General features: G+C 40.9%; 1 protein-coding gene and 1 non-coding gene across 2 annotated transcripts; one reads left to right on the top strand and one right to left on the bottom strand.

The window, feature by feature from the left end:
- Window positions 1–296: 296 nt before the first annotated feature.
- Window positions 297–14,531, bottom strand: LOC134754734 (uncharacterized). Its single transcript, XM_063691079.1, has 6 exons — window positions 14,380–14,531; window positions 9,431–9,585; window positions 6,172–6,262; window positions 5,108–5,254; window positions 1,386–1,505; window positions 297–521 (listed from the first exon to the last, which is right to left on the bottom strand). Exons 1-6 carry the CDS (start codon window positions 14,440–14,442, stop codon window positions 297–299), a joined length of 801 nt encoding a protein of 266 aa, XP_063547149.1. The 5' UTR covers window positions 14,443–14,531.
- Window positions 6,459–6,531, top strand: Trnas-cga (transfer RNA serine (anticodon CGA)). Its single transcript has one exon. It is a non-coding gene; the product is annotated as a tRNA-Ser (tRNA).
- Window positions 14,532–15,750: the final 1,219 nt, after the last annotated feature.

The raw sequence follows: 15,750 nt of genomic DNA, 5'->3' as shown, positions 1-15,750 counted from the left end.
CCATTACGCAAAAAAACGGCAAAAAAATCACGCTTGTTATATGGGAGCCCCACTTAAATGTTTATTTTATTCTGTTTTTAGTATTTGTTGTTATAGCGGCAACAGAAATACATCATCTGTGAAAATATCAACTTTCTAGCTATCACGGTTCATAAGATACAGCCTAGTCACAGAGGGACAGACAGACAGACAGCGAAGTCTTAGTAATAGGGTCCCGTTTTTACCCTTTGGGTACGGAACCCTAAAAATGCCATGAAAATGAGTACAAGGTACCAGGGTATAATGAAACACATCGGTTATTTATTATTGACAATGCCGAGCCACGTAGGCGGGCACGTATCTTTGAACATGGGGCTGGAATGTGCCAGATGGACATCCAGCATCTCAACCACTGGTAATAGAAGGGCTGCCAGGTCCTTTAGGGTCCCGATGACCTTAGGGCCGACCATGCGGGGCTCCGCGCTTAGGGTTTCGAGAATGTTGTTTTGGATGGCGTAGTTGACGGTGCGTCGGAGGTGGTACTGGAAGGGAATTGAATATAATTAGATGATTATTCCTAGGAAAATGGGGTCACGTTTGTATGGGAAAGCGGTCGCCACTATCGTCATAAGCTAGCCATACACGCACGGATTTGCCCGTCGGATCCGTCAATGTGTGGCGAGAAATAGACACATATTTCTCGCCACACATTGACGGATGTGTCCGCCAGACACATCTTACGGGCAGATCCGACAGGCAAATCCGAGGGCCGGGCCGGTACACCAACTGCAACGTACGTGCAGTTCCAATAAAAGTTGCAGTCGGATTGCAGTCCGCCTGTACAGGCCCAAAATGATTAATGACTGTTCAGCGCAGCTGTGAGCCACAGAATAAGTAATAGTATTATCACACAGAACGGCCACGCACCGCCCCGCCCCGATTCGAATTACCTCGCCCCGCGACAGCAGATTGACGATCTTTTGCCGACCGCTCAGTACTGTTTTTAAGCAACTTACTCACACAATGACGCATGCCGCGTGTACAGACGTGCCGTTCACACAGAAACGCAAGTGATTTTTGATGTATAGCGCTGCTGTGAGCTATTCGCTCTCGGCCGCTCGGTTAGAGTGAACCCACAGACCACGTATTCTAAAGACATGGCATAGTCCCGCTACCCCCTCTGCCACGCATACAGTAGCTGTACTCGATAAATTTTCGAATTTCGAATCACGCCACCAATCCTACTTCAGTCGGCGGACCACATGTTTGAACGGACCAATCACGGCAAGGGACTCGCTCACCTCGTCCGGCTCGTCCCCCGCACCCCTGTGTTTTTGGCAGCATTGGTTTCATGAAATACGAGTTATTTAGAAATAGGTGTTCTGTAGAGTGAACCACATTTATACCTGTATAACTAGGAGTGCAGCAAGATGCACTGGCTTGACCTCGATGTCCTGCAGCTTGCGCACTAGAACCCTGGGCGTTAGGAGATCCGTTCTCCCCAGTTGGGTTAGAACTCTGGGCGCCTGCGAATCATAGTCATAATAATAGTTTATTTGCACATAAAAAGGGTTTTACCATAGAGTAACTTATACTAGAGCGGTACTGTCATAGTAAATTTTGTAACCCCAGTAAATTCACTGCCATCTGTCGACACACTTTAAAACTAAAAATAAAGATTTATAAAAATACGATAGAATGTATTTAAATATAGATAAATGATTTTTTTTATTTGCATTATTTATTTTTATGATTTTGACCCATGTTCTTTCACTGATATGCGTTAAAATTGTTAAATAACAAACGAAACCGTCAACGCCATCTATACGACTGTAGGCCAAAACTAGTAGCGCCCTCTGAACGAGAATCAAATTTTCGAGGCACGTTTTTTCCTTAGACTGTAACCATCATAATTCTTAATCCAGGTATATAAACCTGAATCTCATTTTTGTCCTCTATTGTAAAAATATTATTCTAGTTAACTCGCATGACATAAAAATGTACATCTGGTCTCCCGCGATACAGGCCTAGCCTAGTGCGGGGACTCCTGGAACCTCCGAATGTCAATTCAGTTATGCACCAACTCTTTTCTGTAATTTGTGATATGTACCTACTATGTACTACAATTGTATTCGTTCTGTGCAATAAAAACATTTTTTATCTTTTTATCTTTATCTTATCTTATCTATTACGGAGTTATATCTATCTTTGGTTTTACATAGAAGATTAATTACATGGGGGGGGGGGGTCAAGAAAATGTGACATGTTGTGACAAGGGGGAGGGGGGAGTCACAAACTTTGTGACGTCACATTAACTTATTTAAATTATTTTATTCGCTGTACAGTTAAATAACAAGTTTTTGGAACGATAATCGTTTTTATTCGTTTAATTTGGGTTATAAAATTACTAATGTTTCTTTTGTCATAAATATTTATATAAAATATTAATAATACTTAATTCGATTTGACCATTTCGTTGAAAAAATGTGACATCACACCGGGGGGAGGGGTTTGCCAAATGTGATAGTGTGACAAGGAGGGGGGGAGGGGTCAAAAAACCTAGAAATTCGTGTGACGTAATTAATGGATCAACCCATATTATAAAAGTTACATGGTCTAGCCTTTTTGGCTGTTTTTTGGCAGCATGCAAATGGGTCCTTAAAATACAATACATTAAATTCTACATTTGAGTCATCTCCGAGACCACGGTGACAACGCCTTTCTCGAAACGTCGGATGTACAACCCGGTCACAATATCTGTGCACCTCGCTGGAATGTGGCGCCTCTCCCGCTTCCCCTGTCACCTCTCCGCGCACTCCCCGGTGCGACAGTACGGTTAGCATCTTCGTTGCCGCTACACCTCCACATTTCTCGAAAAAACTTTTTTTCACACCGTACCCAGACCGCCGATATGACGTCACGAGGTCAGGTGCACAGATATTGTGACCGGGTTGTACTCGTAAATCTTAAAATACCTACGCGATTAAGTCCCGTTTAACAATTTAATAATACTTTTTGCATAGTATGATACGCTACTTTTGCATAGTATGATACGCTACTTTTGCATAGTATGATACGCTACTTTTGCATAGTATGATACGCTACTTTTGCATAGTATGATACGCTACTTTCGATGCTCACTGCCCACACTGACAGTTCGTTAACTTTTATTTTTCTTTTTTTTTATACCACGTCGGTGGCAAGCATACGGCCCGCCTGATGGTAAGCAGTTACCGTAGCCTATGGACGCCTGCAACACCGGAGATATTACAGTGGCCATCAGATATATCGGAGCGGCCAAGGTGCTCACAAATGGTATCTGAACACGCACTCTATTGTCACGGCGCTAGGTGCGTGTTCAGATATTTTTGAGCTCCACGGCCGCTCCGATATATCTGATGGCGACTGCACGAAGGATAATCATCGATAGTTGAGTTTATCGATACAGCAACTCCCTGCCTGTCATTTAAATTTGCCCCCTAAAATCAGATGTCTTGGGCCCGTTTCTCAAAAGCTTGTAACTTGTAATACAAGCGGATGTCACTTTTTGACAGTTTTTGTTTGAAAGGGACTTCCACTTGTACAGTCGCCATCAGATATATCGGAGCGGCCATGCTGTTCACAATATCTGAACATGCACTCTATAAGGCCCTGACAATAGAGGCGTGTTCAGATATTTGTGAGCCTTGGCCGCTCCGATATATCTGATGGCGACTGTATTAGCCTTTCCAAAGCTATAGGCGGCCGTTGTATTTCTTCCTGTTCAGTGATATCATGAGCGGTACTGTCATAGTAAATTTTGTAACCCCAGTAAATTCACTGCCATCTGTCGACACACTTTAAAACTAAAAATTAAGATTTATAAAAATACGATAAAATGTATTTAAATATAGATAAATGATTTTTTTTAAATGCATTAATTATTTTTATGATTTTGACCCATGTTCTTTCACTGATATGCGTTAAAATTGTTAAATAACAAACGAAACCGTCAACGCCATCTATACGACTGTAGGCCAAAACTAGTAGCGCCCTCTGAACGAGAATCAAATTTTCGTGATTTTCGAGGCACGTTTTTTCCTTAGACTGTATCCATCTATTACGGAGTTATCTATCTTTGGTCCTGTCCAAAGCTATAGGCGGCCGTTGTATTTCATCCTGTTCAGTGATATACCATCTCTATTTCCTTCGAGACAGCCTAGCCTCAGATTTCAGCCGTAAAACTGACGTTATTATTATTCAAGTTTACTCATGAGATTCGGTTCGCCATAAAATTCTTCCATAAACTCCATTATACCTACCTACGTGCACACATACGCCGATAACGCCTATCTTGTGTTCCTCTTATAGTTAAAACATACCTTAAGGCTATGGTATAAGAAAGATTTTTGTAAAATGGGAACGTTCGAGATAGGTTGTTTTAAGTTTTGTGATATGTTCTTCTGATAACGTTTTAGTGTTTTGGGCGAATTAAAGGAGAAATAGAGATAATGGGAATAAGTAACTTTTTGGCGTAACGCCTGTTAAGCTGTTTAATGTCATAGTGCCGCGCGCACCAATGTTGGCCGAACGTTAATTGCAATTAACCATTAATGGTTAATTGCATTAACGTTTCAGCCAACACTGGCGCGCACACATGGAGCACTTGTCGGTCGGCGATCTGCATGTAGTAGCGGTGTGCGGTGTCTATGCGGCAAGTGGTTGGTTCTCGTGACCAGTGGCGTAACTAGGGGGGGAGGGCTGAGGGGGCAAGTGCCCCGGGCGCCATCCAAGGGGGGGGGGGGGGGGCAAAATGGGCAAAAGGCAGCAGTATCCTCTAGCTACGCCCCTTTTGACTCACAGTGAGTATAGAATGTCATAGAGCTGCGCGCACACATGGAACACTTGTCGGTCGGCGATATCGTCGTGCTGGTCGCACGCCTCCACGAACATGTAGTAGCGGTGTGCGGTGTCTATGCGGCAAGTGGTTGGTTCTTGTGACTCACAGTGAGCAGGATGTCATAGAGCTGCGCGCACACATGGAACACTTGTCGGTCGGCGATATCGTCGTGCTGATCGCGCGCCTCCACGGACATGTAGTAGCGGTGTGCGGTGTCTATGCGGCAAGTGGTTGGTTCTTGTGACTCACAGTGAGCAGGATGTCATAGAGCTGCGCGCACACATGGAACACTTGTCGGTCGGCGATATCGTCGTGCTGGTCGCGCGCCTCCACGGACATGTAGTAGCGGTGTGCGGTGTCTATGCGGTAAGTGGCCGAGTTGTGCTTGGGCAGATCCTGGAAACAGGAGCCATTTGGAAATCACTGTAGATAAGTATGTTTAAGGGGCCCACAAAAATTTGGCAGTTCCGAACAACTGACAGGCCGATATCGTCCGGCGGACTGGTATCTGGCAACCTAAACGGGCCCACTGACTATCAGTCCGCCGGACGATATCGGCCTGTCTGTTGTTCGGAACTGTCAAATTTTTGTTCTAACTGACAGGCCGATATCTTCCGACGGGCTGATAGTCAGTGGGCCCCTTTACTCACCGGCAGGAACACAACACTATGAGTAGGGTCTAGTGTTATTTGGCTGCGGTTTTCTGTAAGGTGGAGTTACTTCCCCAGTTGGGCTCTGCTCTAGATCTGGAATGACATCCGCTGTGTTGTTCCCTACCACACAAAGCGAGATGTCATTCACAGTGCCCATAACTCTCTTTTGGACGGACTACTTATTTACCGATGTGACTTACATATACGATTAGGTAACTTATTGTTATTTAATAATGCTCATCTAATGGTCTAGGGAAAGCGATAATTGGATTCCATTGAATATTCCGGGTAGTAGTCGTTTTTGAGGTTTCGCGAGGGTTTCAAAATTGCGTTTATTTTAGAATAGTTAAAGGGAGAAAAACCGTCCAAGTGCGAGTCGGACACGCTCACGAAGTGTTCCGTACATACTCATACATCACGTTTTTTTATATGGGAGCCTCTCTTAAATATTTATTGTTATTTTATTCTGTTTTAGTATTTGTTGTTATAGCGGCAACAGAAATACATGAAATACATCATCCGTGAAAATTTAAATTGTCTAGCTATCACGGTTCAAGAGATACAGCCTGGTGACATACAGGCAGACAGACGGACAGTGAAGTATTAGTAATAGGGTCCCGTTTTTACCCTTTGGGTACAGAACCCTAAAAAGTGACTCACTCGAGCTATATCGATGAGTTTCATGACGAGTGCCGAATAGATCTTTCGGCTGATAGCTTCTGCTCGCCGTTTTCTGTAGTGGTCCACTTCCCTGCATCAAAGATATTCAATGAATCAATCATCAGAAAATAAACTAACTACAAAGGATTAACAAGTTTGGGAACAAATCAATTCCGTAAGGAATTCGTTTAGGTGCAAGCGCGCACTGCTTGCCCTTAGAGCTGGTCAAAGACGCCTAGTCTTACTAAGATGGCATATAGTCGAGAAATGGTGTCGCGTTCCGCCGTGGTGAGGTGGCCTAGGGGTTTATGGCGTTAGCCGCGATAGCTAAAGACGCCGGTTCGAATCCGGCCTTCACCACTGGAGGGCTTCGTCACTTTTTCTTTAATATATGACATCTATTACAGTTTTTACAAAGGATTAGTAATATCTACTAATGGCTTTAAGGGGCCCACTGACTATCAGTCCGCCGGACTTGCTCGGAACTGTCAAATTTTTTCTAACTGAGAGGCTTATATCGCCCGGCGGACTGATAGTCAGTGGGCCCCTTAACTTTGCACAGACAGATGACGGACGGTACGTGTTTGCGTTAATTTAAGTCTGATTTTGTATGGTATTTTGAACAGCGCGCCAAGCGGGACGTTTGGAAACTTAAAATCCCATACAAAAATACATCGCAATCGCGTAGGTCACGTCACGCTATTGAATGAAATGTACACTGGGGGTACTAGACAAAGTGGAAGAGTGTCACTATAGACTAGGGTTGCCACCTTTTTTCTATACACATATAGTGTTTTTGTCAAAATATTGAAAAAATATAGTAGTTACTGGTAAATTAAAAAAAAATAGGGCCGATTTGAGGCGAATTAAAAATCCAAGTCGCATACGATGCGATATCGGTGACATTTGTATTGTACCCTATTCTTGAGTGATGAAAATACTATAGTATTTTTCGTACTATATTGTTTTTGTATAATATATAGTACAAGTGACTAAAATATAGTACGATACTATATTATAGCATAGAGTAACTTATACTAGAGCGGTACTGTCATAGTAAATTTTGTAACCACAGTAAATTCACTGCCATCTATCGACACACTTTAAAACTAAAAATGAAGATTTATAAAAACACGATAAAATGTATTTAAATACGGATAAATGATTTTTTTTATTTGCATTAATTATTTTTATGATTTTGACCCATGTTCTTTCACTGATGCGTTAAAATTGTTAAATAACAAACGAAATCGTCAACGCCATCTATACGACAGTAGGCCAAAGCTATTAGCGCGCTCTGAGCGAGAATCAAATTTTCTTGATTTTCGAGGCACGTTTTTTCCTTAGACTGTATCCATTTATTACGGAGTTATATCTATCTTTGATTATAGTATGGGTGGCAACCCTACTATAGACGTCATATTTTCGTAGACATTGGACATTAATGATGAGATTGTCTTTGTAAATGCCGTGCAGAGTTAGCTTGGTCTGACTGTGTTTATACACGTCTGTCATCTCTAACAAGGCGTTTGTCCCTATCTAACATTTAAATATTAGTGTTTGTTAGAAAGAGACAATAACAAAGGTTTGCTATGACCAAAGATAGATATAACTCCGTAATAGATGGATACAGTCTAAGGAAAAAACGTGCCTCGAAAATGACGAAAATTTGATTCTCGATCAGATGGCACCACTAGTTTTGGCCTACTCTCGTATAGAGGGCGTTGACGGTTTCGTTTGTTATTTATAATTTTAACGCATATCAGTGAAAGAACATGGGTTAAAATCATATAAAAATAATTAATGCAAATAAAAAAACATTTATAGATATTTAAATACATTTTAACGTATTTTTATAAATCTTCATTTTCAGTTTTAAAGTTTGTCGATAGATGGCAGTGAATTTACAGTGGTTACAAAATGTACTAAGACAGTACCGCTCTGCCGCTCTTATAATATCCTCTTTGCTATGACTAAGGGGCTTAATAATCTTCACGGAACAGTTTATCAAAATGCCATCAAGGTGTGCGTGTAATATTCGAGCACTTCCCTCGATTCCTGGCGGGGCTCCAAATCAATCAGCCCGCCTTCGAGAAATCGGAGATTATACAAAAAAAAACCGGCCAAATGCGAGTCGGGAGTCGCGCACGAAGGGTTCCCTACCATTACGCAAAAAACGGCAAAAAATTTAAATACTTATTTAAATATTTATTTTATTCTGTTTTTAGTATTTGTTGTTAAAGCGGCATAACAGAAATACATCATCTGTGAAAATTTCAACTGTCTAGCTGTCACGGTTCATGAGATATAGCCTGGTGACAGACGGACAGCTAAGTCTTAGTAATAGGGTCCCGTTTTTACCCTTTGGGTACGGAACCCTTTAAACGGCCAAGTGCAAATCGGACTCGCGTCCCAAGGGTTCCATCCATACATCACATAATTTTCAAGAATGTTTTTTGTTAAGTCCGACGACTCACGTTTGACTGTAGATTTCTACATTTCTAGCAAGTTTTCCTGTCATGTGTAGGTAAATAACTATTAAATTGTGTGTATTTTAGATGCGTGTTTTCAGGGGGGGAGGGGGGCATTTTGTTGACCGAGTGAACTCTAAGCGCGAGAGAAAGCGTCTATATGTTTCTGTTTGAGCAAAAATATTCTCGCCTATTTTCCGCTTCAATTCTCATTTCTCAACCGATTCTCGGGGTCTTAAGGTACCTTGATGACCAGCGACATGGTCCTGTTCAGCAGCTCCTGGCTCTCCTTCCTGAGGTCAAGGGTCAGCTGGCCATCGAACTGCCTCCACGACGGCTGTGGCCACATGAGGGCACAGAATAAGTAATAGTATTATCATAGAGAACGGCCACGCACCGCCCCGCCCCGACTCGAATGACCTCGCCAGACAGCAGATTGACGGCCGTTTGCCGGCCGCTCAGTACTGTTTTTAAGCAACTTACTCCATCAATGACGCATGCCGCGTGTTCAGACGTGCCGTGCCGCCGATCTACATCATGTTACAGAATAAGTAATAGTATTATCATACAGAACGGCCACGCACCGCCCCGCCCCGACTCGAATTACCTCGCCCCGCGACAGAAATCTGGCGGACTTCTGGCGTACTATCAGTACTATTTTTAAGCAACTTACTCACACTATGATGCATGACACGTGTGAAACGTGCCGTTCATACATAGAAACGCAAGTGATTTTTGATGTATAGCGTGTCCGCCCTGTGACGAGGGTTGCCATCGACATAAGGTACCTTTTAACGATGTACTTTATAAGAAGCGACATGGTCCGGTTCAGCAGCACCTGGTTCTCCTTCCTGAGGTCGAGGGTCAGCTGGCCGTCGAACTGCCGGTCCTGCAGGGCCTCCACCAGGGCTGTGGCCACACGACGGTTGTCGCTGAAGAATTGCTAGAAAATGTTAGAGTTTTTATCATTATGCGTTGTCCTGGCTTTTTGCCACGGCTCATGGGACACGGACATGCTATACATCAAAAATCACTTGCGTTTCTATGTGTGAACGGCACGTCTGTACACGCGTCATGCGTCATAGTGTGAGTAATTTGCTTAAAAATAGTACTGAGCGGCCGGCAAACGGCCGTCAATCTGCTGTCGCGGGGCGAGGTAATTCGAGTCGGGGCGGGGCGGTGCGTGGCCGTTCTGTATAATAATACTATTACTTATTCTGTACCTAAACACTAATAAATGTGTAAACAGATCCCAATGTGAAGGCAAAGCCACACTTATCCGTATTGACCTTAGGACCTTACCGACTTAACTATTTTAACGGTGTACATTTCCACCTCGAATAAAATTTCTTGTTTCCTTATAATGAAGTAGGTAGTATGGTCACAGACTTTAATTGTTGATCCATTTATGGTTCAAGCTAATTTGGTTGTCAATCAATACTAACATCGGTATGAAATAATTTCTTATGTAAATTAAGGGGCCCACTGACTATCAGTCCGCCGGACGATATCCGCCTGTCAGTTGTTCGAAACTGTCAAATTTTTGTTCTAACTGACAGGCCGATATCGTCCGGCGGTCTGATAGTCAGTGGGCCCCTTTAAACCCTAAATGGCTCAACAATTAAAGTCCGTGACTGTACAAAACCCTCTGTATAATGCTCTCATTCTTACCGTAGTTTTGAAACACATTTTAAAATTCAAGTTACGCTTCTAGCCAAAACTGCGGCGTGAATGCATCCATCAGAGATCACTTGTCTAATAGATGAAGCACATTATGTCACGTTTTCAAGCAAAAGGTACCACATTGTCGCTTACCATAAGGATGAAATTTGCTGGTATCTTTATAACACGAATAACCTGTCAGAGCGTTCTTATGGCGAGCGACAAAGTGGTACTTTTTGCTTGAAAACGACACATATGAAGGTTAGTCGCACTAACTACATTTAGCGGACCGATCAACGTCACGCAGCAGTCAACTATAAAACTTCCCGTGCAATAAAATTTACCATTTTGGTGCAACCGTCTCTAAGATAACTCGCGGTCTCCATACATTATCGCTCCGGTACTACGAGTAATCCATACTATCCATATCCATACTAATATTATAAATGCGAAAGTCTGTCTGTCTGTCTTTCTGTCTGTGTGTTCCCTCTTCACGCTTAAACCGCTGAACCGATTTAAATGAAATTTGGCATAGAGATAGGTTGAGTCCCTGAGATGGACATAGGATAGTTTTTATCCCGAAAATCATCCCTTAAGAAAGTAAAAAGCGGGGTGGAATTGAGATAACTAACGAAGTTCCTGCTAATTTGTGTGCTAATAATGTAATATGCTCAAATTTAGATTGCTATGAATTTTTTTCCAGGCGCTATTCTTACTCTAGCTGCGGTTACTAAGTCCACGCAGACGAAGTCGCGGGCAAAAGCTAGTAGGGAATATTACGCGCTTCGTAAGCGGCGCCACTACCACAATCTGAGGGTCTATCGCGACACAAGAAAATCGATATTTCGTTATCTAACATCTTTGTCACTTGCATATTCGAGCGATAAAGATGCAGATAGCGAAATTTCGGATTCGCGTTTCCCGGTAGGTCCTCTGTAAACAAACTGCCTTGATGCATCAATGTCATATTTTATTATTTCTGAAAACTTGTTAAAAACCTATTAAAAGCACAGTATGTATAAGTTATACTCTATGGTTTACTAAAAAGACTAGTGCTGCACTCTCGTGGCAGAACATTGCAGTAATATCCCCTATTCAGTTAGCGTGACGGCTCATTTCTATATTCTAATGACTTATCACAGTTATGACTACAACTGGAACTGTTACCGTGCGGCGTTACAGGCGTTTACCTATATACATGCAAAGCTACTATAGGTGGCGTTACAAGCGTAGTTTAGCACCGAATTAGTTAACATAACATGCGTCGCCAAGAATTATCTTACTGCTTGCATGTATTTAGTAGCTTACGAGTGGAAACTGACGGACGCTTGACGCGGCCAGCGGGGCGTACGGCACGGTGTTCACGTTAAAGATTTAGATTTATTTAGATTTAGATATTTATTCTCATAATATAAAATTACAATATAAATTATCTTAGACTAATCTACACGAATTTATATTATGATCGTCAGTACATACAATTTACATTATTTGATAAATTCAAAAATACATTTTTATTACATAATATACATTACATTATCAAATAAATTCAAAATTACAATTTAAAAATGTCTGAGTAAGTAATCATAATTTTATCCACTTATGTCAAAAACAAAAATTCTTGAGTAACTAGTTACGAGTATCTCTTAATGATCGTCAAGTTTTAAGTAAAAACTAGGTACAAATTATAATACAGAACCATTTATGAAAAGCATGTCAGTTTAAAAAAGTTAATTTACAATGTCGAATGTCGAGGTCATAAACTCATTCACTGAATAAAGTGGATTTTCCAGTAAAAGGACTCTCAGTTGACGCTCAAATGTTTCGTCAGATGTTTCTGTACGTAGTTCAGCGGGTAGACGCTCGTAGTCGGACCGATTACTCTCGGGTTTTTGCATGAAAGTGCCATGCGTCGCGTAAACAAATGCAAATCTGAGTGGCCTCACTGCACGCTGCTTAAATCCCTTGGACGCTCGACGGTACGCTGCACGCTCCTCCGAACGCTTCGTTGGACGCTCGCAGCTAAGGTCGCGGACTGGGCGCACACTACCGGCGGTGCGGCGAGCAGCAAATCAGTCGCCAGTGGTTGCCAGAGCTCGAGGGAGAGGAGTGTTAGGGTCGGCAACGCGCATGTAACTCCTCTGGAGTTGCAGGCGTACATAGGCTACGGAGACTGCTTAACATCAGGCGGGCCGTATGCTTGTTTGCCACCGACGTAGTATTAAAAAAAAAAGTCATTTCGCTGAGCACATTTGTATGAGTGGTCTCGATTTGCTCGCCGCGCCGCCGGTCGGGTGCGTCCTGTCTGCGGCCTAAATGTTCTAAATGTCATAATGTTGTTCCTATATATACTTGTATAATACTGCTGTAATTTAAGCTTATTGTACCTACTACTGTTTCTTTACTGCGACAATAATGACTTTTTTAATACAGTTGCTCAAAAAGTGGTACTTTTTGTGGCTGCGTAGCGTGCGAGAAGCTCAATTTCTCGAACTAGTGCTTTTTACTTTTTAGTTCTAAACTATACTTTCGAAACGCAGTCAAAATTGAATTTAGCGCGGAGCAGGTACCAGGGCCTCATGAGTTACTCGGAGGTGTCGTTGACCAACCCGCGCCGGGCCCGCGGCGGCCGCGGCCGGGGCGCGCACGAGTATGAAGGTATCGCGGGCTGCGGCAGCTCAAGTATCGCGGGCTGTATAGGTACTTTTGGTTTTGGTTTGGTTTGGTGGTATGATTCTACTAATGATATATTAATTTATTATTTTTTCGCAATTGTATTAAAAAACGTCGTTTACAACACGTGTAAAATGTCTTTTTACACTAGTTGTAAAATGTACTATTTTAAAGCCCTAATGCTCAACGCGTGTGCAGTTCCCGAGTGATTGCACAAAAATGGACGCTATGTGAAGCGGTGTCTATGAATATTAGTCTATAGTACTGAATAACAGCAATACAAATATAACTTTTCATTGTGCATTGAAATCTGAAACAGGCTTTGCTCCGCCATGACACATCGCTGTCACTGAAAAACTGATATGATATATTTTAAAATGCGCCATTGTTTTCGTTTTGTCAGCGGGCATTCTTATTCACATGTAGTTTGTTTCGACTTTTTTCTGTTTGTAAGATGTTACAAAAATGTTCAAAAATTCATTGATACTATTTATAATATATTATGCATCTAAGAATAATGGTAAAATACAATATTCATTTATTGCGCTATCGTACAGAAACATAACAATTTATATTACATTAAACATTTAACACTTCAGAACTATTACAATTATTTAACATTAAAGTTTGTCTCTCAGAAAAATCAACTTCAATCTACTAGCTTCAATGAGATTGTAACAGTTTTTCGAACAGGTCACGTGTCCGTCTTACGAATTATCAATCTGTCGGTCACGTGACCTGACCTGTCGCGAGTTTAACCTTTTTTTCCCCATCGCAAAAAGTGCACAGCGCCGCTAAAGAAGTTTTCACTTCAAAATATGCAATGTTTTGTCTGAATTCTGCTGATAAAACGTCAAAAAGATCTCCACTACAACCGTCCGAGTGCTGTTCTCTAGCTACACTTTTCCGCAAATAATAACAAAGCCTTTCCACACTTTTCAATTTACATTAAGGCGGTTCCCTGAGCCAGAAGGCGAAAAATCTCCTTATATGATCATGTTTTTCTAAGAGGCGTTGATATTCGTAGACGTGGAAAAAATATATGTAGTTCTTGACTATATTATCTTTAATATCATAGCTTCCGATATACGAATTATGACACTTCGCTCGATACAATTAATTCCCAAAGTAACCTCTAACTCGGACTTTTAATCCAACTTTACTCGGTTATTTATTATGTGATACTATAAACAAAAAAAGAAGAAAAAACAATCTTAACTTAAATAGTAATTTCATAGCTTTCGAATTTAGATATTGTAGGGTAACGTTTTTAAAATAAATAAAAATCAACAAAATTCGATCAAAATGGACACTTGGTGCGCATGCTCTTTCCCGTTCATTCTTGCGAAATGTGACAGAGACAGCGGCAAACCGATGGAACGGCCTTAAAATAAATTAATACCTCATCAAAATACTGCGTCGTTCCGCATCCCACGAGCAAAAACAATAGCACTATCCTACACATAATAAAAATAAAAGAACGTTAGAAAAAAAGCGTGCGAATTTTAAAATCGCCCCTGAAATCGTTTTTATGGACACGTACGCTGTGTAAAATGTTTTTATTGAAGATGGAATTGTTAAAAAAAATCCTATCAGAATAATAAAAATGTTGGGTAACATTTCGGTTTTTATTTGCGTGTAGCATAGAGTAACTTATACTAGAGCGGTACTGTCATAGTAAATTTTGTAACCCCAGTAAATTCACTGCCATCTGTCGACACACTTTAAAACTAAAAATAAATATTTATAAAAATACGTTAAAATGTATTTCAATATGGATAAATGATTTTTTTTATTTGCATTAATTATTTTTATGGTTTTGACCCATGTTCTTTCACTGATATGCGTTAAAATTATAAATAACAAACGAAACCGTCAACGCCCTCTATACGAGTGTAGGCCAAAACTAGTAGCGCCCACTGATCGAGAATCAAATTTTCGTGATTTTCGAGGCACGTGTTTTCCTTACACTGTATCCATCTATTACGGAGTTATATCTATTTTTGCGTGTAGGTACCTATTGAGTGGTGTAATGGTTACAGCTAAAGTTATGTCATAGAATACAAACTTACAAATTTATTTATTTGAAAAATTACGTCTTTTATGAATAGGCTAGATGACAAATTTTCATTAATGGTATCAATCGATCAGGTTTTTTTAGGATCAAATGTCTATATGGGACCCATTGCATTAAAGCAATATAAAAGTCAGAAATGATAGTCAAAGTCCGACAGTCGTACTTCACTCACGAAACGCTTCTAACAAAACGATAAGTGAACGTGACGTCAAGTTCACTGAGAGCCCATTTTGAATGTATGGACAAAATAAGAAAATTGCGTTTTTGTCGGTGAAATATTGCGTTTATGTATATAGTTGCTGTACAATATTTTTTTGGATAAAATGTAAGGAATCGAATGGTACCCTTACTTTTTTCGTTTTTGGAAGTTGAAAAATTATTTAAATTTTGAAACTTTCAAGTCCTGTATTTTTGTATTATTTCCATATATTCTTTTAATAGTTACATTATTGTGATAAATAACTCATTTGCTATCTATGCTACTAGATTTTGTTATACAAATCAACATGTGTCATCATCCCTATTACGAATTAAAGTAGGTAAAGTCAGACGTCGCTAAGTTTTCATGCTAAGTGCTACGTCAAGTACTTTATATCATAGGGATATGTATGCGTTCTTACTGCCAAGTACCTTATATCATAGGGATATGTATGCGTTCTTACTGCCAAGTACCTTATATCATAGGGATATGTATGC

Source organism: Cydia strobilella, chromosome Z (assembly GCF_947568885.1).
Source record: "Cydia strobilella chromosome Z, ilCydStro3.1, whole genome shotgun sequence".
Taxonomy (NCBI): domain Eukaryota; kingdom Metazoa; phylum Arthropoda; class Insecta; order Lepidoptera; family Tortricidae; genus Cydia; species Cydia strobilella.
Note: the sequence above shows the minus strand (reverse complement) of the source record. Positions and strands in the feature narration are given on the sequence as shown.

Bases quoted from the DNA above. Each gene is read 5' to 3' on its own strand.
- LOC134754734 (XM_063691079.1), bottom strand. From the start codon at position 14,442: ATGTGTAGGATAGTGCTATTGTTTTTGCTCGTGGGATGCGGAACGACG. The intron at 6,263-9,430 runs GTACCTTATGTC...TCTTTGATGCAG, and splicing joins ATAAAGTACATCGTTAAAAG to GGAAGTGGACCACTACAGAA. The intron at 5,255-6,171 runs GTGAGTCACTTT...TCCTGTTTCCAG, and splicing joins AACTCATCGATATAGCTCGA to GATCTGCCCAAGCACAACTC.